Source organism: Haemaphysalis longicornis, unplaced genomic scaffold (genome assembly GCF_048455015.1).
Source record: "Haemaphysalis longicornis isolate Haplotype H1 unplaced genomic scaffold, Haemaphysalis longicornis Haplotype H1 scaffold_1, whole genome shotgun sequence".
In the NCBI taxonomy this organism is placed as follows: domain Eukaryota; kingdom Metazoa; phylum Arthropoda; class Arachnida; order Ixodida; family Ixodidae; genus Haemaphysalis; species Haemaphysalis longicornis.
In genome coordinates this window covers 276282206-276310019 of record NW_027526203.1, presented here as the reverse complement: position 1 = coordinate 276310019, position 27814 = coordinate 276282206, and the positions used below count along the sequence as shown (strand labels likewise).

Here is a 27814-nt window from a genome sequence, read left to right as displayed (position 1 = left end):
CCTATCAGCTCTGTTTTTTGCAGTTCCTTCGACGCCCGCCGGTTACTGTACTTATTTAAAGAAAACAGCCGTGCATATTCTCGCTTTGCTGCAAATGTTGTCGAAATGCGATCGTCTTCTGCAGCCCTGGCGACGTAACTGCCTATCCTCTCTTCTTCACCCACTTCTCATGCTCTTGCCCTCCTGTATCGGTTATCCCATGATAAACGCAACAGAGGTTTGCTGATATCAATTCGATTTTCTCGAGCTCGCTAGGGAGCCACATGTGCGCGCCTCCGTGCCTCCGCGCCGCGCGCATGTAGGCTCCCTAGTGTTCGCTAAGGCCCGTCTGTTGAGACCTTTTGTCGCTTTTGCACTTGGCACTAATGCCCCGCGCCCATAGCTTCAGTGCGCGCTCGTTTTTTTGTATTTTGTGGTTAAAATATTGTATTGAACACGTTTCTTTCTTTTTTGCGTTCGCTATCGCAAAAAATTAAGCCCAGGTCTATTTTTAATGAGAAAAACAGTGCGAGTATCAGTTACGTGTTTATATTTTGCTACAAATATGCCCACTGTTTCCTTTTTCTGAACAATGTTACCAAGTTTAAAGTATCTTAACAGATTTAGGCGTTGTCGGAAATGTTCTGCCCATATAAACGTCTCGTTCAAGGATTCTTGTAACTTTTGGCCGGACGGATGAATCGAGGGACAGACAGACAGACAGACCAAAATTTTCTCTTTTAAGTAGCCCAACAAGGACTATCGGACTATCGTCTTTAGAAACCACTTCGGTGAGTCGTATCACCAGCAACCTCCCCACAGCAGCTGAGATAGACAGCAGTCGGCCGCGGGAGGGCGGCGTCGCTCACATTTGGGCAGGCCGTTGGACCAGGTGCCGTTGGCCTGGCAGACGCTGACCGACTCGCCGATGAGCACGTAGCCCGCGTTGCACGTGTAGTGGACGCTGTCGCCCGGGTACTGCCGGCCCCCGTACAGCACGCGGCCGTGCGCCGGTGGCAGGGGTGTGCGGCACCGGATGGCTGCACGCGCCCAGGGGACGGAACGGGGGACATTCCGGTACGTCAAACGACCTCGCTCATAGACTACATAGTCAAAGCAATCGTCACCCATGGCGCAGTGCAGCGCCCGCGTTGTGGGTGACGTTCCCTCCCCCTCGCCCCCTTCCCTGGATGCGACTATATTCTAGGCACTATAGTGCGGCCAAAGCCAGTGAAGTAAGGATGGAAATAGGACAGAAAAGGAGAAGAGAAGCTCAAAAGAAAACAAAAGCATCAATTCTTTCTGAGAGTAGGCTAAAAAAACAATGAAATTTGCAAAGCTGTGCTGAGTGCAACCGCGGCCACGCGCAAACAGCTGGAATGGCAAGTGAAATAATGGACAAAATCTGTATGCATCTCAAAGTATACTGACTGCCAACGCAACGCGTTTTGTAATATTTGAGAGCACGAGCTATTTTTAAAAGAATTAAGCGAAGCTATAAAATAGTAATGCTGATTTCATCAGCCAAAATTCCGTGTATACGAAACGGATTGTTGATTCGGGAATGTATGGTTGCATCCAATCAACATGAAAAAATATGGCGGTGTATATAAGGTGGTTTTGTAACCGAAAATAAGCCGCGCGTTGTATAAATATTTGTTCTACAAAAATTTTTATTTCGCCCTAATCGCTGGCTCATTTGTATTCGAAATTTGCAGAGGGATTGTTGTACATAATGTTCGCCCAATAAAAGGCCGAACATTATTGCGCAGAATAGGGCGCGCTGGCTAAGTGGCTAAGGCGTTGTGCTGCTGAGCACGAAGACGTGAGTTCGATTCCGGGCCGCGGCTGCCGCTTTTCTGATGGAGGCGAAAAGCAAAAACGCCCGTGTGTACGAGGTTTATGTGCACGTTAAAGATCCCCAGGTGGTCAAAATTAATCTGGAGCCCTCCATTACATTGCGCCTCATCGCCTGCGTTGCGTCCGCGCGTTACAACCTACAATCGCTGAATCAATTACTGCGCAGAATTAAAATAATAGCGTACGGCAGCGACCAGTTAAACTCCACCAGAAACGTGTAAGTGTTCTTCAACACTCACCGGTTTTGAAAGTGCGCCTCGGTGATGATGATGATTACTATTGGTTTCCCCTTTGCAGCGGCGTGATGACGTCCATCTTACCAAAAAAAACTAATATACGTATGTTTTACACTCTTGGTTTAATACTAGCGCTGCTTAGGGCAGGCACAAAAGCTTATTAGGCACAAAATACTTTTTTTTTTCCTGTAACAGGTGGCAACTGTCCTAGGCAATATTCCCGTCTCTGCTTTTCGTCCACCAGCATTCTAATCTCATTTTCGTCGCCTCTACAGCCTTCAAGTTAACTTCCTCTGTGCTACACTTAAATCCTAGGGCTTCTGGAAGCCGAATACAGTCGAACACGGATATATCGAACTCCAAAGGGATTGCGAAATAGTTCGATATATGAAACATTCGATATAAAAATATGGGCTCTTAGACCTCACCTGTGGCAGACGACCACTTACCGATCGGCGCATTCAAGAATGACAACTAATTCCGCACTAACGACGCAACAGGATGCTTTATTTGCGTGAAAAGAAATCGCTGATCTTGGCCTGCTTCTTCGTCCTGTACATGGAATTAAAGGCGCTGGTCTCGATATTCTCGAGGCTATCCAGGTGTGACAGCCCAGTTCCTCCCATGTCGTCGCAACTACGCAGAATCAAGCTGAACGCAACCGCCAGTTCACCGGCGGAGTACGATCGTGTAGCCGCATCCTCGTCCGGACGATCTTCGCCACTCGAGCTATCAGCCTGGGTTCCTGCAACCGCAGCTACGATATCCTCGTCACCGACGCTCGCAACAGCCTAAACATTGCTGTCAGCGTTCACGAAGTCGCCGGCAGACAGTCCGGCTGGAACAGCAGCCGGGAAAAGGGACGACAGCTCGCGAAACGTGTCGTCCATGCCCTATTCGTCGTCGTCGCCGTCTTCCCAAGCTTCCGAATGTTCGGCCGTCACGAAGCCTCCCTGCCGGAAGCAGTTGGCCACGCTCTGCTTTACGCTGTTCCAGGCACCCGTCATCATGTGTATGGCCCCCAGCTGGTCAACTTTAAGCTCGGTGCCCACACGGAGGTTCATCAAAAGCCTATCGAGGAGTCGCATCCTGTACCCAACCTTGAACGACTTAGTCGAGCGGTCGAGCGGCTGCAGCCTGGCTGTTGTGTTCGGAGGCAGAAACTTGAGCTCGATGTTGTCGAGCTCGCATTTGGTTTGGTTGGCCGAGCAGTTATCCATGAGAAGGCAAGCGTGACGCTCCTACGCCCCGGCTTCTGTCCCTGTTGAGTTTCGGCGAAGGCACTAAGCGACCGCGGAAATCGGGGGTGCAGCCACCGCCGAAGAGCACCTTCCAGCTCGGGCGGTGTTCGATATACCAAATGTCGGGAAAAATACCGTTCGATATAGACGTACGAATTCCTATACTTTTACACAGAATTTTCAAGGGGATAATTCATGAGTTCGATATAGACAATAATTCGATATACCCGTGTTCGACTGTATTTCCCTCATGTACATTTGGATGGATACCCTCGCATTCTAACACTATGTTCCGCATAGTTTCTGTTTCTTTTCCCAAGACCACGCATACCCCATCATTTTGTGAATACTTCCCCACAAAGCTCTTAGTTCGCAAGCAACTTGCTCTAGCCTCAAAAAGCAAAGCACTGCCCTGGGAATTATCGTAGAAATTTTCCATTCTTATGTCCAATTTCTCAGCCCTGTACATCTGTAACGACGTTTTAGCTTCCATTTTTTCTCCATTTATTCGTTTCAATCTGCCTTGCCTCTCTTTTGGTTAGCTTGGCTGTTTTTTCCTTACCTTGGCTGTTCTTTCCGTATTTCATAGTTAGCCTTCTAGTCTTTCTAAACCACTGCGTGTCCACGCTTTTCAAGTATAGGTACCTAAAACCTTAGCTGCCCACCTTCGTTGATCCATTGCTCTCAACCTCATCTCAAAACATATTTTACTCTGTGCTTCTCGAACTTCAAACGACGCCCAGCCCATATCCCCCTGTATCACTTGGTTAGTTGTTTTTCCATGCGCGCCTAAGGCCAAACAGCGTACTGTTCTCTGGTTCACTTCAAGGCCTGATAGAACGTCTGATTTTAAGCAGAGTAGAGCATTCGCCAATGTGATACCCGGGACCATTACTCCTTTCCACATTCCTCTTACTACTTCATATTTGTTATACCCCCACAGAACTCTATGCTTCATTATAGCTGCGTTTCGCTTTCCCTTATTCTTAAGTTGCTCCTCGTGAGTTCTTAAGCAGTTATCCCCTTCGTTTATCCACACTCCCAAATATTTATATTCCTTCACTCTAGGTAATTCGCCTTGCTGGATAGACACTACGTCGGTGGTAGTGTAATAGAAAACCATTATTCCCGATTTTTCTGCGCTCGGATCGCGTACACCTCTCTCCTCCCCCTCCTTTTGGTAGTTGTGTATTGACGAAAAAAAAATGAAAATGCAGCAGCTGAATAAAAATTCTTGCAGGCTTTTTGAACATATCGCGGGACTTCTTTTAGCATTAAAAATAAACCATTTTGATTACTGTACAGTTTTAAGTAGTTACGTAATGCGTTAAATATCGCCAAGCATTGCCTGTTAATCAGACTTCTTATCGGCAGATGGGAGTGACATCAGTAATTCCCTAAACGAGGCGGCAAAGCAGGGATGACTTTCTGATCACTTTTTGATACGTACTGTATAAAGAGTTTTAAACCTCCATAAAGAACTCTAGTCACTATGTATCTACAACGTCTCATAGGGATTGAAATAATAAACAAAGATAATTTTTTTCTTGTGAACGAGGAGGCATGTGGCACTGTTTATTAACTCCATGTTCAACAAGCCTTAGGAGGATCCCATTGTGTCTGTAATACAATGGGATTCCTCTAAGAGATTCGCAAGAAAACAATGACAGCATCTCAGGCGAACTTTTCGTGAAACAAATAGACACAAAATTGTTGTACGGTTGTGATAGATCAGTTTCGAAGATCTTAATCAAAACGTTGCATCTCAGACGACCGTAGACGCAACATTCAGAGTCTTGGCATGTCTTGCAACCGTCCTGCACCATCACGACGACCGATCACATGAGGCGCGGGTGAATCAATGTAACGTCACGCAATGTCTGAGCCTCCTCTCTGGCAGATCTGACACTGTATTTCAATGAGCTGAAATAGTTGCCTTCAATTGCACCGCTGCTATAACAAACGCTTCAGGCGTGCGGAAACACAGGTTGCCAGCCCCTCCCGGTAATTTTGTCCCCACGAATTTCCGCCGCAACAAGCGCGCACAGCGCACAGTGTTCACTTCCCAGCGCGACAAGTACAGTCTGTAAAACGCTTGTCTACAACGGCGATATCTACTGCAACCGGCTATATCTAGAAAGTGCTGACGGATATTTTATTTATTTATTTATTTATTTATTTATTTATTTATTTATTTATTTATTTATTTATTTGTTTATTTATTTATTTATTTATTTATTTATTTATTTGTTTATTTGTTTATTTATTTATTTATTTATTTATTTATTTATTTATTTTTTATTTATTTATTTATTTATTTATTTATTTATTTATTTATTTATTTATTTATTTATTTATACAGGTACCTACATCACCCACACGGGCATTATTGTAGGGGGTATAGTTGAAACAACAAAGTGTTGATTTACACTGTCATAAATAAGGCATCACATTGTAAATACAAAGCAAAAACGCAAAAAGAGCAGAGTGCTATCGGTTACACAGGGCAATAAGATAAAATTAAAGAAAAAAGAAGTGCGGAACGCATAAAAATGTACAGTTATGATTAGTTCAACAAAAATTGTGCAAATTTCTAACAAAAGATGCGGGAGGCGCAGACACAATTTCCTCTGGCAAGCCGTTCCACTCATGCGGAGTCCTTGGAAAAAAGGCGTATTTGAATGCGTTGATCCTGGACGCGTATTCACGCAGTTTTAAAGAATGGCCAGTACGGGGTGACACATAGGTAGGTTGTCTTATATACTGTTCCTTGTCGATGCCTGTTCTTTCCAAAATATGCTGTAAAATAGGAACAGTCTTAGGTATTTACGCCCGTCAGCTAGCAGAGGCCGTTGTAATCCTGAACGAATGTCGGCTGATCTTACGGTGAAGTTATAATTGTTTGCTACAAAGCGTGCTGCTCGTGCCTGTACATGCTCTAGGGCTTCTATATTTGATTTTGTTGAGGGGTCCCAGGTACTGCAAGCATATTCTAATATGGGACGCACATTGGACATATATAGTGTTTCTTTCAACTTAGTCGGTGCCAGTCTAAAATTGCGCCTCTTTAAACAAGAGTTGGGGACTGAAGTGGTCGGCGTAGACTTCAGAATGGTGCACTAATTTTCTCTAAATTATTTCACGCCAACACCGCCGAAGGCCGGAAGTACAAAAAACGGTGTGTCATAGACAAGCGTTTTGCCGACTGAACGTCCGATACGAGGCGCTACACGCCCTTCTTTTGCGGCTTCGCTCACAGAAAAAAAAAAAAAAAAAAAAAGTAGGGGGGAGGGGGGAGGGGGGGCTTCAGAAATGAGATCATATTTTTTTGCCTCCAGCTTCGTTTGGGCAGCGGTCTAACGGCTGCAACAGGATATTTACGGGGAAACGCAACGCTCTCTGCCGCTGCTTACGTTCGCAGGAGGGTGGCGTGTCGGACCAGGACTCGTTCTTCCAGCAGGTCACGAACGGCGGGCCCAGCAGCCGGTAGTTTGACGGACAGGTGAAGTGAACGCGGATGCCGTACGTCCTGTTCTGCGTGCTCAGCCTCAGGTGGCCCGGGCTGGGAATCGTCGGGCACTGGATCACTGCACGCAAGCGCGCCGGCCGAGGCCCCTTTTGACCCCGTCAATTGCGAACAAGTGCGTGGAGGCCTGCGCGGCATGCATGGCGTGCGGAGCGCGTATGGCATGACCCGCTTTCAGCTCTCTACTCGAACTTATTAAATGGACGCCGAAAGCGAATTAGAGAGGAAGACAACTCTTTATTAGAAGTGAAAACTGAGGCGTTTGCTGTTACGTGAACACAGACATGCCACTCGGCGGGAGACGGAGAAAAGGCCGTATAGATAATAAGGCAGAAGGGAGACGAGCAAACGAGAAGCGGCAAAGAAAAAAAATTAGCAGTGGCTTAGCTCGGCTATGCCAGGATATGCGTAGCGTGAGCTAAGGTTCAGCTGGTTATTCTTAGCTTTACTGGTTGTGTAGGATTAGCTTGATTGTCATGCTTACTGCTGCTTCAACGAAACACACGCGGTATACGCATTATGTGACACATGCATATTTATCAAGCGGCTTCGCCGCACCGTCACCAATCGCCCCAGAGCTAAGCTGGTTCCACAGGCGCACGCCGGTGTTGCTGCGACGCACAAGCCATCGGTTCCCAACCCGGCCACCCCTCGCGTGATCATCAAGTGGACCGGGCCGCCACGTGCGGAACGGAGGTCGGCGAAGACGCTGGGCGCGTGGGGTGTGTGAGAGACGCCGCGCAGCGAGCACCTTTCTGTGCGCCCTGCGATGTCACTGCTCCTCGCGCATGCGCAGCACGGCTCTCCAGGAGACACGCGAAACTGCTCAACCTCAGCCAGTGTAGCTCACGCTACAAAAACCATGCACGTTCAGTTTGTGAGAAAAGTTCGATCGACGAGGCAGTAAGAACATTAGTGTATTATTTTAAATAGTCGCAATGACGTCAATGTCTTTGATATAATCGAACAACGCCGCTGGTGCTTGGCGTTGAGTTCCTAGGAAGAGACATGGGCCAAGAAGTACCCTAAAGGTCATTGGTGCTGGGTCGAGGCACTCAATTTTCTGCACCAGATGGCACCTTGCTTGCATATAAATATACCGAATAAAAATTTAGAACAGAAGGTGGGGGGGGGGGGGGGGTAAACAGGTGCGCAAGGGCAGGAGTGGGGGGGGGGGTAGCGATGGGAGTTTAAAACCGGGGGGGGGGGGAAGGGAGGGGTAACCCATTTGGTTAGTGGTTGGTAGGGCAAATAAGTAGAATAACACAGGCAAGTCGGTTGGCGACAACCGACGTCCCGATACAAAGGCAGGGCCTGTAATCATCATCATCATCATCATCATCATCGCCGTCGTCATCGTCATCATCAATGGTGCACTCTAGCAGCAGGTGTCGGTTCCCGGTGTTCCGCAGTCATTGCAGTAGCGGTTCGCGGTCCCGCCAAGCCGAAAAGTTTATAACAACCCATAGCTCGGTTTTTTTACAGCTGCCTCGTGGTTTGCTCTGAGAAATAAGGTGTATTCGTTGCTTACTGGTCAAAAACTGCAGATCCCCAGGTAGTATGATTTTATCCCGAGTACGGCGGCCCCCATGTTCCACTCATAGGGCCGTATTCTGAGTCCCTCCTCCACTCCACTTGCTCCATCCACTCGGCTGAGGGGAGGATTCCGCAATGCTTATGCATGGGGAAATCGATTTCAAGGGACTCCTCCACTGGGGGCTCGAGTGGACGAAGGACTCAGAATACCAAGGATAGTCTCGGTGCGTAAATTCTCAATTTGGACTTGTTTATGAATCAACAAAAAATTAACTGAGTTTTCTTTCTCGTTTTTTTCTCACGCTTTGTTTGACGAAGACTAAAGCGCCACAAAGCGTCAGCAATGCAGTGCGGCTTCTTAGCTTCAAATGTGGGAGCTACGTTAAAATGGTTGCCAGGTGTGTCGTCCGCGCGCTTGCAAGCGCGTATGTTTATGCACTTTATAATAGGCCTTTAACCAACTTTAAAATGGATGTGTCAAAACACATATCTGTTCGGTATCTTCATCAAAAGCTAGGTGATCTAGAGCGGTTCCCATCTGAATTCTTAGCAGGGAAAGTTATTTCTTTCTCGTACTTGTTGCAACCAGTCTGACTTGCTGGGACTGTTGTGCATGATGGGACCCCAGAGATGACGGAACTCAATGGTGGTGCATTCTGCTAGGGAAAAAAAAAAAAACATGCCTTTCTTCAAGTATCAGCCACAGCTCGGCTGTTATAATTCCGGAATGTTTAAGCATGAGCAGCGCACGCTAAATAATCCCGGCGGACTAAATTAAGCCGAAGGTCTCCACTATAGCGCGCCTCAATCCAGATGTTGCTACCAAGTGTAAAACCTAAATCGAAGTTCGAACTTTCATCTTTCGAAAAATTACAAAAAAATGCTGCGGATATTTCATTCCAATTAGGCTTTTAGTACTTCGAATGTATGATAATGAATAAACAAAATGCTTTATTGAAATTCAATTTGTGCAGATTTTTTTTCTCGGAAACTTCTACATTCTGTGTTTCTTTTATCGCTGTCCAATTTGGTAATTAAAAGAAACACTGCGCTAACTGAATGGCTAAGAAGTAATTATTCCGTCTTTGCAAGTTTCGGTATTTACAACACCACAATCGTCGTGGTATCGCCACCTACGTGCGCTGTATCTCTTTAGCTACCCGTCGTAGCCGAGTGTCTTGCTTCTCAGAAAATAGTTGTTTTTTTTTCAGGTTATGATTCGTTCGTGCAGTTCAGTTAAAGATAATTTTTTCGGGAAAATTTTGTGGCTGTTTTGTACTCTTTAGACCCCTTTTTTTGTTCTCTTGCTTGATTCTATCTGAGATTACCGTCCTTTAAATGGGCCATGAAAAAAAAAAAAAACGCAAGTTCGGTTCATTCGGAAGATTGCCTCGTTAGAATTACACTGACACCACTTTCAGCGTAAACTTCCCTCAAATGAGCTGCATAATGAGGGAAAAAGAGAAAAGGCATGCGATCTACCAGCTACTTTTTCGCGCTGAACTTATGTCGTATTACGGCCAGCTCGTTGCGATTGCTTGATGCCGGCAAAATCCGACGAATCGCAGTAAGGGTGGTGGGGAAAACAGTAAAAGTTTCGAGCGAACACGTAAATATCGACGCAGTTAGTGCGGCACTTCGCCGGCGGAAACAGTCCGGCCGTCAGGTGCGTTTGGCCTGTCTGGCTCGACACGTATACCAACTGGCACAAGCGGCACGGCCACTTATGTGACCCTGTTCGTCGAACCGTAACAAAAATACGGCAGGTATACAATTCCGGTCAAAAGAAGAATGCGAACACCGGTCCTTGAGCGGCATTTCTGTGCCATCTAGGAAGGCGGACGACAAACAAGATAACAAAAACACGGCCGGTCTGGACGCGCGCAGCCGCGGTCAACATACCACCTTTCATTTTAGGTACTTTACTTGAATACGTCATTGCTGACGTCACGATACATACAGAGCGGAGGGAATTGAAGTTCTGGCTTAAACTCTTTAATTTCTTAGTTAATAAAGCATCGCTTACTGACGGGGAAGAGCTGAGGGTACTATAAAACACTAAATCTTCTGAATAAAGCAAATTTGTATTTTGTCTTCATGGCCCTTTAAACTCAGCAGACGGTCCCCTCCTGCACCTGTCCTCTCTGCTTGCTGGTTTTCATTTTTTTAAGTGCTGTTCTTTGGCCTGTATACTTTTTTTCGCGCAATACCTCACCTTTTCGGGACAAGGGTGCTGACCCACTCAGGTCACCTGACCCCTTCCAACGTTCCCTAAAGACGTGCTCAAGGCCATGAAGAATCACCACGCCTCACAAACTTAAAAGAACCTCCTTCATACTTGGCCTATTTCCCCCCAACCTTGTCATATAAAGTGTGCCAAGAATGAATGTGGCTGCCGTGTTGAAGCCAAGGTCATTGACCCGCCGCACGCACTGACATCCCTGTCGTTTTAGCCTTTTTATTTTCATTCTTATCGCTTAGCTAACTCGTATGGCCTGTTTCCGAGTGCACGCAACTGTCTTCTGTTTAATATCTAAAGTCAGTACATATGGTTGCACCTCGTCAACAGCGTCGCAACAAAACAACGCATGTTTCTACTACGAGCCCTGGCTTCCAACAACCCGTGTAACGTCAGTGGTGCAAGCTTGCGCGGTGCGTCGGGTCAGCGCGTGAGGGCGACAGACAGTACAGCGTGCATGGTCGCGTCTAGCAAAGCCTACAGGCGGCCGCGCTGGCGAGGCTCCTCCCACCTACGCAGTGTGGCGCCTTGTCGGACCAGCGGCCTGAAGGACTGCAGACCACTTCCTCCGAGCCGACCAAGTTGTAGCCTTCCATGCAGGCAAACTTGGCCTTGCTGTGCATGCGGTTGCCGTGGTCGCTAGTGACGCGGTTGTCGTCTCCGTAGCCCTCGATCGGCGGGCAGCTTACGTCTGCGTACAAGTGCGAGCAGAGGGGAGAAAAGTCACGGTCAGCTCCTCAAGGAATCGGCAAGAACAAAGCGATGAGATCTCGGGTCAATCCTATGGTGTGCCCGAAATCCTCCGGCGGGTTGATTTCTGACGCGCTATCGCCTGATTGGTTGCGTGCCCAAAACCGTCACGGATAACGGTGGACTGAGCCAGTCACGGGAGACCAAGTAAGAAATCAACCCCGCCGGTTGATATATATATATATATATATATATATATATATATATATATATATATATATATATATATATATATATATATATATATATATATATATATATATATATATATAGCTTTGCCTCTCTGGGCAATTCGCCATAAAAGAGTGTGATTACATGGTGTGTGATCATCATCCTTCTACTAGCTTCTACTGGCACCAAGCAGCTGCGTGTATATAGTTCCCGGCAGCTTGAAACAGTCATCCACCCCATTTTCCCGGCTATGTTGTTTACAAACTGCGCTTAAATCGCATCCTTGCCCCAATCCAAAATCAATGATGAGAAACTCGCGTTTGATCAGCCCGGCCGCATTGCCTTCGAGCACAGGAAAGCTGAAGCTGCCGTATAAATAAATGAGGACTTAGGAACCTATTTCCTGTTTTCTTGCAAACGGAGCAACAAAGTTGGGGGGTGCGCAATTGCTGCGCCTGCAAGCGGATCGCGGCGGCTCACCCCTGACTGTGACGTGGATCTCGTTGGTCTGTCCCCGAGGCGTCGTGCACGTGTACGTCCCGGAGTCGTGCTCCTTCGCCTTGTAAATGAGAAGCTCGTAGCGCCACTGTTTCTCGTCGGCGGACAGGATCCAGCCCTTGGCGTAGTCCCTGAACGAGCCCAATAAACGCGCCCGTCACGGCCTATTTCCCATTCGACGGCGGGGCAACAAAAAGAGGGAACGCGAAACGACAAACGTATCGCTGTTCTCCGACCGAGGCGAAAGGGTGAATTTTCAATGAGCCGGTGCGGCACGAACATTACGTGCAAAGCAAAGAGCAAGAATGCGGCCTGCGGTGTTTCGGCCTTTTAACATACGCGCGCGGGAATTCAGCCGCCTCCTGAGCGGCTTTGATTCGGAGCGGGAGGTTCGGGCGAGCAATTCAGCCTCTCTCGCAGTTGCCGCCGAAAAAAAAAAAAAAAGAAAAAGAAACTGCTGTGGCAGGAAGGAGCACATTAAAATCTGTCACCGCCGAGCTGCAAGGCTGTAGTACAACGGGGTAGCCGCATTTTCTCTTGATGATTTGGCAAGTATTTCGCACTATGAACTCTATAAACTTTTTCTTTGCTCTGCCAATTTCGTATGCGCAGTGACGTAATTAGCCCTTGTTTGAGAACGCAAAACAAGGTGCGTCTATTTCGCTCGGTGGTGACGGGATCGAAAAGAGAGATAGAGAGATAAAGCGAGACAAGTAAGAAGCAAAAAAAGAAAAAGCTGCGCCGACTTCCGAGGTTCAAAAATGGTTCTGCTTAGACGGAAAGCGTGCTTTTCCACACAATAAGGGTTTACAAGGAGAAGCGAGCTTTGGCGAGTCGGAGAAGCTGGCTTCGATAAAGGGAGAAGGAAATAGTTAATCAAATACACAAAGCAAAAGATTGGCGCCATACATTCATGCGAAAATCACGTGGTATTTTATGTTTAGGTTGAAAAACCTTAGTAAACCTGGCTTTAATAAAGGGAACAGAAAATAGCTAATCAAACACGTGAAGCGAAAAAGGGGAGCCATAAATTCATGTGCGAACCACATGGTATTTTAATTTTTAGTTTAGAACACTAGAAAATGCAAGCGTAATGCAGTGCATTATGAAGGGGTTTTCAAACCCTCATTTATGCGTCTCACAATCACTTTTTTGGCCGAGCTGCCCGTAAAAGCGTATTGTGTGCACACAGGCTGTGCAGCGCCGCGTCTATGGAACGTTATGTGTTCAATACATGCTTGAATTTAAGAGTTAAAAAAGAATGACTGTTGACGATTATCCAGGAAAACTGACCGGTATACCGTGTGCGTTACGTTGATACGAATTCAGTTCACGTTTATTAGACCGGTAGCTATCGGTAGCCTGGAAATGACAGGCGTTCCAGGGTTTCGCACTGACGTGCGATGGCATGCGCTAGAAATACCCAGCTGGAGAATCGCCCAGACGTTTTCTCTACATGGAGAGGGAATCGATAAGACACAAATGTTACTCACAAATGAGACCCAGTTTTATCCTTAGGAGCCCAGCCGCCGCTACAGAGAGTTCAGCTACCCGTAATTCTACGTTGAGTACAGCTGCGCATGCCAGAAGAATCTCACATCTGATCGCTGACATTTTCTGCCAAACACACACACGCACGCAAAAAAAAAAAAAAAAACCTTTCGTCGCGAGCGCCAGACAACTTATACCGCGTGTTATAAAAAGAAGCGATAACATTACGTTCGTTGCGTTTGCCGTCTCGAAGTTGCCGATTACATCGCGAATCAATGTTCACCTCTTGGCCTCCATCAACGTGTTCAAACGTTTTTATGGGACCTCGGCTGAGCTGGGAGCACACAGCCGAATAGGGTGCCCACCTCCTCCTAAAAGCGTCTTCCTGGGAACTAAAGTGAGCTTTCAATTAGGATCTTTTCTTTCACCTTCTTCCTTCTTTGCCCTTCTTTCCTTCTGCCCCCCCCCCCCCCCCCTTCTTTTTTTATTTCCCCGGCGCCAGGATTATGTGTGCACTTAGTGCCCTCCTGGCAGTCCGGAGCAAAATATGCAGGATCGTCTGCACCCCGGTTCGGTAGTGAAATTTCTGTGCTCTTAATGGAACAGTGACGTCACGCAAGCCCTCGCATGAGTAGCGTTCGGCCATGTTCTCTGTCCTCGCCGTTCCCCCTTTTACCGCCACGCCGTTGTGCAGTTTTATCTCCCCGGCTGCGCTGGCGATAAAACCCCTAGAACTACATCTAAAAGTAGCGCCACCAAGCCGCCTCGGTACACTCTTCTGTCGTCACCCGGTATCTTTCGCCACTTTCTCATTGGGCAGTTTGGGTCACGCGTGAGCGCGAGCTTATTCGCGTCTATTTTGTGCCGAAAGAGGGAGCCAGCGTAGACGCACGCGTGTGGTGCGCTTAACTATCGTTTTAATTTTGAGATTCGTGTACGTGGCTGCTAAAGAAGAGTGCGCCGATCCTAGTGATCTCACGGTGGCTCCAAGTTCCTATAGAGTCTGCAGTTTTATGCCGTCCTTGGTGCACCGTCCTATCATTAACCATCAGTATCGGAAAGGAGCGGGTTGGACAGTTCCTTTCGTAGTGGGGAGTGCCTCAAGGCTACGTGTTGTCGCCAGTACTATTTAACGTGTCCCGCATTCCACTGGCGAGGCAGTTCGCTACCATTCCCGAGATTCGATTTCTTGTATGCACGGACGTAAGCAGTTTGGTGGATACATGCGAGTTAAGATCACCAGCAGAGAGGCTTCCAGGCTGCCCTTGACGAGACCGATCAGTGATGCGTTATGACCGGCTTGATACTACCGCTACGAAGTCGGTCACGGATAGACGGGCCGTCACCGTCTTTCGTGGACACCCCCCCCCCCCCCCCCCCCTACCCTCCGCTTCGTCGATCCGAATGTTGGGATTGGAACTACACGCATCTGGCTCCGCGGTTCCATTAGTCAGTTCCACACACACACACACAAAAAAAAACTTTCGCGATGCTGCGCCTCTTTTGACGCATATAGCCTTGGCCTTCTGACCACTTGTTCGTATGGTGATGGCATGCGCATTAGTTCAGTATATTCTGCACAATTCGCTGATCTACCAGGCTTAGCTTCAACACCTGGCTCTACCACCTGGAAACTGCAAACCCATGGCATGCCTGCCTTACTTGACCCTTATTCCAGTGCTGCAAGCTGGGGGCGGAGTTCAACACTCTAGACAGGTATGCGAAGCGCACAAGTCGCTTTATATATAACGTAATTCCCGCTGGAGCAGCATTGTCCTACTACTTCGATCTTATGCCACCTCTACTAGCACAGCAATCGATTGACTACACCAATCGCCCAGCGCTGCAGCCCGACCCCCTTCCGTCGGATGGCTCAACTGATGCATTTCAAACTTGCGTCCACGCACGGGTGCGCCAAAATCTCTCACAGACACCCCTGGTGTACCCTACTCGTTCGGACGTACAGTGGACATAATGTCTGCTACCTTACAAAGGCGTTCTTCCTTCCATTGTGGAGGAACGTATATGGACACCCGAAAGCGCCAATCCACTTTAGAGCCTTTCCTCCACATTGCCCTAAAGCCATGCCTCCACAATTACACAGAATCTACTCAAGCAGTTGGGGACCAATTCCCTACACGATTTAACTTGTTCCTGTGCGGTGTTCGTGCCTTGTGGAATCGACAGCTGTCTATCATCTCCGGTCGGTCATCTACAGAGGGTGGTGCGGCAACCGTCACTGCTTCAATTCACCCAGGTCGACACTCTTCTCCTGCAAAAGGATTATTTCTGGTGCTCCACGCGTGCCCTTCCTCCGGCTCGTGTGTCAGACCTTTGGGGCTGTTCAATTCCCCGCGAGTAGTTATGGCGTTTGGGAAAATCGGCGCGGGCGCAGCTCCGACTCCGGTGATTTGGGCATTTTGGACGACGCAAGCTCGCTCCACTGCACCTGTCAGTGAGGCGAGCCTGAATCGCCTCTTGGGAGCAGGTCCGGGCCATCAGTCGGCACGCATTCGTCACATGAGAAGCCCCCGGTGTTATCCAGGCCGGTCGCCCGGCCTTCCCCGTTGGACGCACGGGCCGCATCACCAGCCCCTTCTTGACTTCATTCAGGAGGCGGGCCTCACTACTTCATTTAGATTATACCGTTAGGCGTACTGTCGCAATAAAAAAGAGGGCCGTGTTGGCGGCAGTATTCGTCATTTTCAGAGGTGCAGCCGCTTTTTCGTGTCCCTTCTGGTGACCGCACGGCGTTTTATGTGCGTCAACTTCTAGCAAAATAACGTATGCGCATATATTGGGGCACCCCTGGCGCAGCGGGTAAAACGCCGGCTTCGCAAAAATGTGCATTTATTTGTTGCATTTTGTTCACGCGGTATTTTTGTTCGACCCTGTAGAGCGATTGCAAGCCACTAGCACGCTATGTCTCATGAGGCCGGTTTGGTTGAGTGCCAGGCTTTTTGTTCTCTGCAGTTAACGCTGCTGGGGATAAATTTTGGGCAACAAACGCGGCGGAGGACGTGGGACTTGTGTGCGCTAAGCTTGCTATGTCCATCGCAACGTACTGCTTTAAAAGGGGAGGTAGGCTTCTTCCAGATGTGGCGCATTCTTTTGTTCCGGTCACCGCAGTTTAATTTAATTTAATAATATACATTTAATTTATCTTCTTTTGGGAGGGATAAGTATTTGAAGAAGCAAGAACTAATTCACTTCTTACAGCGCGCATTTCATCGAGTACCGTTGCCGTTCATATTCCACCCTGCTCTAACTTATCTTCCCCGCAAAAAATATGCTGACGTAAATATATATTTATTCTCAAGGATTCCCGCATCATCAGCGGATCTCCGCTTTCCGTACATCGGCCTAGAGCTGGAATTTTCATCTACCTTAGTTCGATAATTGTTAATGCACTTTTTATTAAACGTTCATTCCGCAGTCTAGATGAAGACGACGGGAAGAACATGAGACAAGGCGTAGTACTATATTTTTTTTATTGTTTTTGTCTCTTCGCCTTTTCTTTGGGGAGGGTTGAGGGGACTATGTAGAGTTCACAAGTATAGCATTTTGGCTGTTACTAGGCTAAAGATTTAAATTTTAGATGCGGTCTGGTTCTGTTGCTTCGTGTTTTGTATGCATGTGTGTTTCAGGGAACTTATTCGCCATTCGATCGCTTTATTATCGCCTGTTTGAAAACAATGCGTCACTTTCAGACCAGGTTAAGACTTGCGCGAGTTGGTGCGTAATTACAAAGAAAGGAACAGCGCAACACAGACGAAACACAAGGAGAAAGAAGGAGGAGGAAGAAGGAAGCACTAGAGGTTGTCACTGTTTTGTCTGTGTTGCGCTGTTCCCTTCTTTGAGACCAGGTTCCCTTGAAAAGTAAACCTTTTTCAGTTTGTGCTTTCCATATAGGAAAGTCTTTATAAAGTAGCTGATACGGGGAGAGAGAAGCGAGAGGAAGCGATCTCAACCCCCCCTCCCCTCCCCCCCGAAGAAAAAAGCACACCGAAGTAGTCCTATCAAGTCTACCGGCAATGTCGGCCCCTCCCCTTCTCACCATTTAAACAAAATTTGTAATTCATTTGTAATACCATTTTCACCGATATTTTAGCATCTTCGCTGTCCAATCATGTCAGCAGTAGTTGATAAAGTACAGGCCAAATTTGTCTCGTTTATGCATAGCGCTCACCCAAGCGAGGAAGTAAACTACTGTATTTGATTCTCTTGTTCGATACGCACATGCCAATAGAAATTCTGTCGCAAATTTCAGCTTCCATCGTAGGAAAGCGATCCCAAGAAAAATTAAGCGATAAGTTGAGTAGGAGCTGTATGAACAGTAAGAAATTGCACGAAGATGAAAGGAAGTAAGCTCCTCCCGGCCGCTTCTTTGATGGTGACTATACTGAGATGGAACCCAGCGAGTGCAGCAAGCTGTACTTCGCCTGCGAAAATGCTGACGCGGAGAGACCGTCGTTCCGTCCAAGTGTTCATGAGGACATTCTCTACGTACCTCTGCGAGGTCCAGGCCCACTGGGGGTTCCCGCTGAATCGCTGGTAGAGACAGTAGAGGTAGACGTTGGTCTCCGGGTAGACTACCAGCTCACCCGTCTCGGACAAGCCATGGTCGCCCTTTTCCACCGAGTACAGTATGGTTGGCGGAACCTGCACTGTACGGCAGACAGTACCGCTTTCTCTTGGTGCTCATTCGGCCACTATGACGGAGGCGGGAAATACGGGCTGCGCTCCACTCTCAAGGTCTTCCAATGAGCATAGCACGCGTGAATGCAAGTAGAGGAAGCGGTTGCGTCTGAGCTCCGTTGCTTCTGCAGACCAAAGACTTCGATCCGGACCTTTAGCGAGCGCATGCGCGTGAGGAAGAAGGTGGCATCTCCTACGAAGAATCAGCATCCTCTTTCTTTATACACTACTAGTCTGAAGATGCCAGACACACCATGAACAAAAACAAAAACGAAGGCGGGACACATCTAGCGGCATTGTTGCTCCCGGTCACATAACTATACCATTGCTCACCTGCGATAGTCCGTGATGCACATGCCGCAGAGGTGCCTGTCAGTAATCAAAATTGTTGATGTCGCAGCGAGAGAAGTGCGGTGCTGCAATTTTATGTCACCAGTGAGGGCTTCCAATCGGCGGCTGAGATTGCGGCGGGTAGAGCCACCTTAGAAATTTTTCACATGGAGCACTGCGATCTTACATAATGACAGAACCTGGCGAAAGCCTCCCGAATGCCTTCACGACATTGCGGTGACTGTACGTAATAGTTCGGACTCAAACATTTTTAGTAATTTAACGCGTCGAAGAGGCGCGCAGTAGTGGAGGGCTCCGGATTAATTTTGACCAACCGGGGGTCCTTAACGTGCACCGAAATCTCGACACACGGGCGTTCTCGCTTTCCACCTCCACCAGAAAAGCAGCTACCACGGCCGGGATCGAACCGGCGACCTTGGGACAGCACAACGCCACCGCGACGGGTAAAGATATAAAGATATGACTATGACAGACGGTGTAGTTACATCGAATCCCATATTAACGTGTCCGAGTTATACGAGAGAGAAAGAATTCAAGACAGGAGATTAAAATATCAAATTTGACCTTGTTTCTTAGTCCGATCATTATGTAATTGTACCACTGACGAACTAACGTTTTGCTCGTAGTGTTGAGCTACTTCCTTTTTGTAAATCCTTGTAATTTCTTAAGCGAAACCAAGAGCTTAATTAAGTTGAGCATGACTTTAAAACACGGACATTATCCTCTTCTACATCACAATAGTGCACGTCGGCGACATCTGTCGAAAATTTTGCGTTTTGAATGTTTTATTTACTTGCAAGAAAAAGTTTTTAGAAGTCAAGTCCTTTCAGCACTCCGTATTCGTAGAAACGCAGAATCTCCAGCAAGAAATTTGCCCGCTGCCGTTAATTGTGCTTGCATGCATGCCTGCGACCCAAGAAACAAAGCGCCATTTACGGGAAACGCAAATGGGCAGTTGGAGACAGGATACTGGGTTTCCTAATGGAGAAAGGGGAGAAAAGGTTGTCCCGTTCTGAAAAGCGTCCTTAACCGACCCCGTCTCCCACCCTACCCTAGTGACTGACTGCCCCTGGGCCAGAAGGCGTGACTTGCAGACGCTGTTGGGTTTAGGCGCAAGAAACCTCGAGTGATGTTGACACGAGTAGCCAGAGATAGGTGGCACGTTTCCCTGCGATCCTTCACCGCATACCTCAATGCACACCATGGATTTGTATGTTTGCGTTGCGCTGCTGAGCACGAGGTCGCGGGTTCGACTCCCGGCAGCGGCGGCCGCTTTTCTGATGGAGGCGAAAAGCAAAAATGCTCGTGTGCACGAGATTTCGGCGCACGTTAACGGTCCCCAGGTGGTCAAAGTTAATCCGGAGCCCTGCACTACGGCGCGCCTCATCGCCTGCGTTGCGTCGGCGCGTTAAACCCTACAATCAATCAATCAATTTGTATGTTTGCTGGAGCTGTTCTTGATGTCCCAGTAAGTAGCAGTCGCCCATACTTTGCGTGACTGCATGAACCTCTCGGGAAAATGAGAGCCCGAACCCCGGGAGGTCATGACAGGTCAATTGGGTTGGGGGTGCCGTCATCCCTGGCCGTCGCTGTTGCCGGCACGCGTATAACGATTAGCAGAAACCTGTGTCCACGATCACATGGTTAAATGCGCTCCTTCTCACTTCTGCAAGAGCACCCGCTCAATTGTACAGGATCGGTGATGTATTTCTACTGCCTCCTCCTGTGCTGTAAGTGCACTCACTACAGACAGGGATCACCGAGCCAGACATGCAGAACGAAGAGCCATCAGAACTAAATACTTCACCAAGAAAACGGAAAAAGAACCCGAGCAAATGTATGCACACACGCATGCGGCAGTAAAGGGACGCTCGTGGGCTGTAGCTTAATGGGCCGGACTCAACAGAACCTTATAGAAGGCAACAAACAGCTCAGCTCAGCGGAGGAAGCGGAACTATACGCCGCTGGCAAACTATTCTTCTTTTCAGACAAGTTCGCCACTTCAATATCTATACCGACAACAAAGGGCATTACGACTGTTGCACTCAGACTGTTAGACGACTGTTAGACCCGCCTAGCGGCACGCCCATTCAAATGTACCAAAGGCGCGATAAAGCTGTACTGGAGTCCTGGCCACGCCGGAATACTGGGAAATGAAAGGGCTTATCAACCCGCGACGACTCTCCCACCCTCCTCGCTTCCGTTCGGCCGGTTGAGGTGTCGGCGAAACGCCAGACAGTTACCGGCCTCTTTCCCCCTCCCCCCCCCCCCCCCCCCCCCCCCCCCCCCAACAATCACTTCCTCCTCCTCCTCCGCGACGTATACATTAGGCCTGCCAGAAACAGCTGCCAAATTCCGTCATCTGGGGAACCAATTTATCTGCAACTTCACCTTAAAGAATACGGAACAGCTAGGCGTCAACTTTCAGCAGCAAACCCCAATCCGACACGCACAAGCCAGAACAATCGACACGCCAGCTAGGCTACATTAACTCCAAACAAACACATTTCCACACCCCACTAGGCCACACGCCATTCACCCCACATTATACTACGCCATGTGAAGGCACTGCGGCAGCCCAGCAAAGCTCTACCGTATGGTTTCGGCTGGCCATTCAAACCCAGCCCTTGCACCAATTCCTAATCCTGCATACGATCAGTGGGAGAGTGAACTTGCCAGCTCAGACTAGCAGCTTTGGCTCGCTGAAAGGGCGAAAACGGCAGGCCGCATCAACGGAGTCCTGGACTGAGGACCCCGTCCACTTACGACTTACCAACCCGATCTCCCTGTTAAATAAAGTTTTCTCCTCCACCTTCTCCTCCTCCTCAGATATGATAAAACAACTCCACATTTATGTTGGCGACGCAAAATTATCGGTAACCAACACAACATACTTTATGGGTGCCCTCAATGCATCCAATTTAGAAAACATTGCACTAGGGCATGGCTGACCTCACCTGGAAGGGAAGAGGAGCAAAGCGACCTGGCGAACTTTATTCGGAAGCCGTAAACAGTAAACAGTAGCCTGTACTCAGGACTATGAACCTCGCAACAGTCCCTAAAATCCTTCCAACAACCTTCTGCCTTTCACTAAAACACTAAAACTCTCTCTCTCTCTCTCTCTCTCTCTCTCTCTCTCTCTCTCTCTCTCTCTCTCTCTCTCTCTCTCTCTCTCTCTCTCTCTCTCTCTCTCTCTCTCTCTCTCTCTCTCTCTCTCGCAATCTGATTTCTTTTCGGCCCTTGGTTAACGTATATGTTTGACAGGTGTTATGAACCTTCGTGTGTGACCGATGATGGACTTGTTTGGCCCCGAGTCGGGGCACACATCGGGGCCCAGTGGGACAAAGAAGAGACTTTATACAATATGTTACGCGATTCGACTCTCAGTAAACAAGCCGATGCGCTCCCGGGCACCCGAGATTATATATATATTCTCGTTCAGGTCCTTCCCCGTTTCCTGCTTTCTCTCGATGCGGCCAGGATTGCACCAATCAAGAAGATCTTGTCACTCGAAACGAACGAGCAACACTCGCACGGAGGGGGCAACTTTCCATTTCACACAGGTTGAGTCCGATGACGCCAAAACATGACACCAAGGAGACGGGTAGACCTCGTGAGCTTGATTCCCAAGCTTGCGCGCCCGGTAGTCCACGGAGTCAACGCATCCCGTCCGTGTGACTATCGCATTAAAGAGAGGACACGTCAGTCCGCCACGTGCAATCACAAAGCGCCATAGCAGGCGGAGATAGATTGTCCGCTCGTGGGACCGTTAACGACAACTGATGGTGGCATCCGTCAACAAAAGGCTTTGGTTGACCACACACCAGCTTTCAAGCGAAGACGACGGCCGGGTGCACATCAAAGACGTTGACCACCGTGACCTGTGCCCCTCTAGCGTTTCTCAACACAGGTGTATTCATTCATAAGCAAACTCGTACAATCCCTTCCTCCTTCTCATCCATCCGCTACTTCTCACGTTCCTGATCCATGATATGACACATCATAGTTCGCCGTCAGGAGTAAGGGAATCCTGTTCCCCAAGAGGCGCCGTTATTCCTCATTAGGAGCCTGATCTCTCTCCCATTTACTTCGACTCCCCGCCGAGAGCGGAACGCCCCGCCGCTGTTTCTTATGAGGAGCCGCATTGTGATCCTGCCCATATATTAGCGTTATAGTCAGGTCGGGCAGTCATGAGCAAAAGCCTACGAACCACAAGATTGTAAATTTAAGGGAATTTTACTCCACTTCCACAGAACGGAAACACTTGTGTTTCCGTGCTGTGTGAATGATTATAACTTTTAAATTATCCCAAAAAACTCGGATTACTTTCTAGGCTGCCATAAGTAGCTGACACTTTATAGACCCTCACGATTGATTGATTGATTGATTGATTGATTGATTGATTGATTGATTGATTGATTGATTGATTGATTGATTGATTGATTGATTGATTGATTGATTGATTGATTGACATACCTACGTGTTGAATTAAACCAAATGAGCTTCTGAGACGACCTCTGAAATCTGTGTGCTTGAATCCTGTGGCGTCCGAGCAACAATAAAACATATGTTTTAAGCGGCGTGGATTAAAACGTGTGAACGCAAGCCCACCCGAGAGCTCGTGGCATCCCCCGCAACCGCCTTCTGATCAGTCAGTTGCTTTCGCGCTCAATGCCCTAGTGGGTGAAAGTTGCTCACCGGAGAAATTGCTCTGCTGCGAGGTGTCCAGGCAGCTGGGCATAGCGGCCGACCAGTGGCCGTTGAGGCAGCGCACGGTCGCGTTGCCCACGAACTTGTAGCGGCCGAGCTGGGCGCAGCGGAAGCTGAGAACGCTCTCGTGCGCCATCTGCGTGAGTCCTGTGACGGCCAGGGGGCGGCCCTCGTGGTGCACCACCACGTGGACCTTCTGGGGACGCAGCGGGCAGGGCTTCAGCACCGAGTGGAAGCGGCCTCCGTCTGTGCAAGGGAAGCGACGCTCTCCGCTGAGTCCGTGTTACGAGCGCCGGCGAAGGGGCTGTCGCAACGCGATTAATCTCGCGGATCAACTATTGATGCTGCTCGAAATAAGGCCTTTGATTCGCCTAATATGCCGCCGCACATATTTCGTATCATTGTGGCCTCACTTAATTCCAAAATCCTTCGAAAGGTGACAGTCTTTCTTGGACTAGGTAAACGCAGTAATTTTGGTCCGTCCATTCTCAGCTTTTTATGACATCGAATGAATCTCTCGGGAACCTCGAAAAGCCGTTCTTTAAAGCCGCAATTCGTACAGAGAAGGTTATTTTTAAATACAAACTGAACAAAAGAATTTTATCCGAATATCTAAGTTTTTTTTCTGCGTGTGTGCGTGTGTGTGCGTGCGTGCGTGTCTTTGTGTGTAGGTGGATGTGGGTGTGCGTGCGTGCGGGCGCGCGAGCGCGCTCGTAACTACGTAGTCGTCACAAGTCCCCGGCCAGCCTGATGGCTTCTGACTGCGTGGAAACTGGTATATGACCGCCTCTTAAATATGTAAGTCACACAAAGCCACGTTTTACGTTTAATGATGCTTATGCGGGAGAACTCAAGAACTTTCGAGCATTTGATCATAAACGTAATGCTATGCCACGACCAGCTGGGCACATGTAGCATGTCCCCCAAATCAGCAAGAAAATAGATTTCACCACGCACAGCAGCATGGTTTCCTGCCGGTGCGTCTGCTAACTGGTAGCTCACTGGCTCACTACTGGGTTACCATCAGTGACCCAGGAGGTCACCGGTCACCGGTTAATGCCGTGCAGAAGTAGATGCATCGGCCACTACTACTCGGCCTCCAGAAGCAAGTTGAAACTAAATCTCAATTCTTGGATAGTCGGTGAGATACGAAATGGGCAACTGAATTAACCAAGAGGGACGTTGCATGTGGGAGAAACGCTTTTGTCTTTCGGCGTCATTTGCAGCGAAGCAAGCGTGTACGCGGTCCCTATGTTAACAATATGAGCCTTCTTGGGCCCTTCATTACGTTTTTGGCCTGTAGGTATCCTTCTAACCGTTTTCCTTCCAACAGTTTCCTCGTGGTATGGCATCCATTCGACCTTCAAACCGAGAAGTCTGGAGGAGGCAGCAGAGGGAAGGATGGGGGAAGGAGGAAGAGAGAGAAGAAAGGGAACAAAACTTTATTTTAAAAAACCGGGTAAGCGAAGGGGAGTGGCGGAGGACCACAGGTCCGCCGCGACCGCCAGAGCTCGGCAGGTGACCAGCACTTGGCTGGACTCCTCGGAGCTGCCCAGGGCCTGCTCCCAGTGGGATGGGGGGAGGGGGAGTGGGGAATACGGGTCAGCAGGACATTCGCAAAGAGGGTGATACAGAGTATCCAGCTGACCGCACTTGGGGCAGTGGGGTGCGTGGAATTGATGCGGATGCGTATGTATTAGTTGAGTACGATTAGGGAACGTGCGCGTTTGTAGTATCCGCCACATGTGGGCAGCCTCGGGGGATAGGCGTGGGTGTGGGGGTGGGAGAGAACGGCGGAGGAGGCGGTAATGAAGGGCAATTTCCCTGAAACTGAGGAGATACTCGGAGGTCAGTGTCACGGAAAAGGCAATGAAAATGGCGAATAATGGGAACGGAATAGTTTCGGCCAAGGGATATAATGCGTGAATGCTGTAAGCGCCGCAATAATTCCGACCCAAATGCGGTGCCATGACGCCACTAGCCGCTCCATTTTCGAATTGACCCCGTTAAGCGGTAGCTGTACTGGGCTCCTGCGAATACTAACTCACAAAACTGTATGCTGCCAAGATGCACAATAACTTCCGACTTCCAGCTAAAAGGCCAATTACAATTACGAGCATTTTGCGAATACATTTGCTCAGAATGCATTCCATTTCACTCCCTCCCATACACACCAGCATGGAAGAACGCTTCACTTGTTCCAAATTGGTGGAATCCGCTTGCGAAAAGGAAAAATACCAAATTAAAGCATTACGCATACAATCTGCCCCAGGGGTATGAGGCGCGCCTTAGTGGGGGATACTGAATATTACGTAATGACCTTTAAAAGGGCCACGAAGACAAAATATACAACTTCGTTAATTAAAAAGAAAAACTAGCGTACGGTAACTCACTTGACTCAATTATTTTTAACCAAGAAAGAAAAGTAATTAGTACTGAGGTACTTTCACATTTCGTGCTACACGGCGTCAGAAGTGATGTAATAGGATAAATACTGTAAACAAGGTTAAAGTGTCTAAACCACATATTAACATTAACGGGTACGATCAAACGGGACTACATAGAGCGAGAACTACAATCGGACAGTCATATTTCAAGGCGGTGGCTTAAAAATTGCGGTGTCCTGGGCTCTTGGAATGCAAATGGAAGTTACCCAGCGGCGCTGTTGTGCAAGTTTCTAGTGGCCGTCAAAACCAGCACGGCGGAAAGAGCAAATCGCCGCCGCGATACGTCTCGTTCAGACCAGACACTGGGCCTGCGTGCCATTTGTACACACCTGGCCTTGGCAACCTGGCGCACCGCCAGGCGCGGGGTCTTGTTTTGTGACTGAAACCGCCTATTCAGGAATTGTCATATACTATGTGCGTTGCAGAATCTGCACAGTTTTCTGTAGCGTTTTCCGCATAGCATAATTAGGCCGCCTACACGCTTGCCCGCGTCTCAAAGCGTCCTCTCCTAGGATGCCTCGATGCCAACGCCGCGGAGGCACGCGGGCATCGAGGCACCCTACCTCTCGTGTACTGCCGTGACACCTGGTGAACGTCTCTTCTACCGACACCAAACAAGCCGCGCGTACTGAATCAGATGGCGTAAATACCTCGCCTCTTTACGACGCCTACATTCCTGGCCTATTTTCTTAACAAACAACTCAATGCGTATTTTAATTTTAAAAAAGAACACTGCAAGGGTCGGTTATTTTACTTTAAACGTACCCAATTAAGGCTACCTGCGCGCTGAGCAAGGCTTACATGAATGAGGCGTGCCACCAGTGATATTATTTAGAAGGATTTTGCCTAAACATACTTATTCTTCATGCTGGCCATTATGGAAAAAAACTGTTTGTACATAAAAAGCTTGGTGCTTTGTGTTGTTGTTCTGTGTTGAAGAAGAGCAATAAAGAAAAAAATGGAAAATTGGTTATAGATGTTAAAGTTCCGTACTGGCACAAGTCTGGAGCTAGTGGTTTTCTGCAGAGCTAGAAAACGGGGACCGAATTTGCGCCGATCCCAAAAAACTGTGGCGCGCATGGTTACTAGCCAGATAACGGAAAGCATTAACAGCGTGTGGCAAGGCTGCGGTGAGCCGCTAGAATTCCGCTTGTCAAGCATTGCATGTTTATCTGAACCACTTCAGGGCCTAGATCTACGCGATGAAGCATCATTGGTGCGCTAGATTATTTACCAGCACGAAACCAATTTACACTGCCGTGTCTCGTTGCATCGTAACCATCGGCACAACCACGGCGCGGTAAGGAGCCGCGAAAAAATTTACATTGACAAAGAATTAGAATCAGCTCAACATGACACACCGACTTCGCGATGCTGGTATGCGGCACACACGTCGCGCTTACGTAGACCGAATTTTCCGACACTACAGTCGCATTTACAGGAACGCGACAGTAGCGCATCGCATTGCATTTTACCGCATCGCATCCATGTAGAGGGGACCAATGCGCTAGAAAGGCGCATCCTGCAAATGCGGTCCCAGACTGGGGTAGGTTGACAGAGCCGGCGCATCGCATTAGCCAGATGCGCTGGGAAATGCGGCGCGATGCCATCGCATCCAGGTAACCGGCCTTACAACAGTTCAAGCAGTAGCCTTGCCAGGCTACCTCAGCACTGAGCCACTAGTGAGTCCCCCAATCAAACTTGTCGCGATATGTAGGCATGATCGGTCTCATCCGCCTGTTAGTCTCCCCAACCCCGTACGTCTCAAAACAGCTGTCTGCAGCGTCTACGTGTGCTAGTAGTTCTTCCGGCTGGATGCTGTGGCAATGGCAATCCTGTGGTTTACCCCAATGCATTCGGCTGACCAATGCATGCAGCCAACAAAGCAAATTCGGCGGATGATAGCAACGTGCCTGCTATTTGACTCCAAAACGTGATCTGCGCTGTGGCACTGCGCACTGCAGAACGTCATGCTTGCTCTGCGTGATGCCACAGCGCAGACCGAACTTTAGAGTCACATCGTGCGTTCGACATTGTCATTCGCCGAAATTTTATTGTTAGCTGGATTGCTCAATAGAGTG

General features: G+C 48.5%; 1 protein-coding gene across 2 annotated transcripts in view; it reads right to left on the bottom strand.

Moving 5' to 3' along the window:
- LOC144146436 (locomotion-related protein Hikaru genki-like) overlaps nt 1-27814 on the bottom strand; it is a 64836-nt gene that overhangs the window by 3877 nt on the left and 33145 nt on the right. For both annotated transcript variants that reach the window (XM_077678400.1, XM_077678394.1), the window contains 6 exons: nt 23275-23532; nt 18038-18194; nt 12019-12167; nt 11129-11308; nt 6730-6903; nt 849-1019 (listed from right to left, as the gene is read on the bottom strand). In XM_077678400.1, the coding sequence (XP_077534526.1) occupies nt 849-1019; nt 6730-6903; nt 11129-11308; nt 12019-12167; nt 18038-18194; nt 23275-23532 (1089 nt within the window). The remainder of the gene's footprint in view (nt 1-848; nt 1020-6729; nt 6904-11128; nt 11309-12018; nt 12168-18037; nt 18195-23274; nt 23533-27814) is intronic.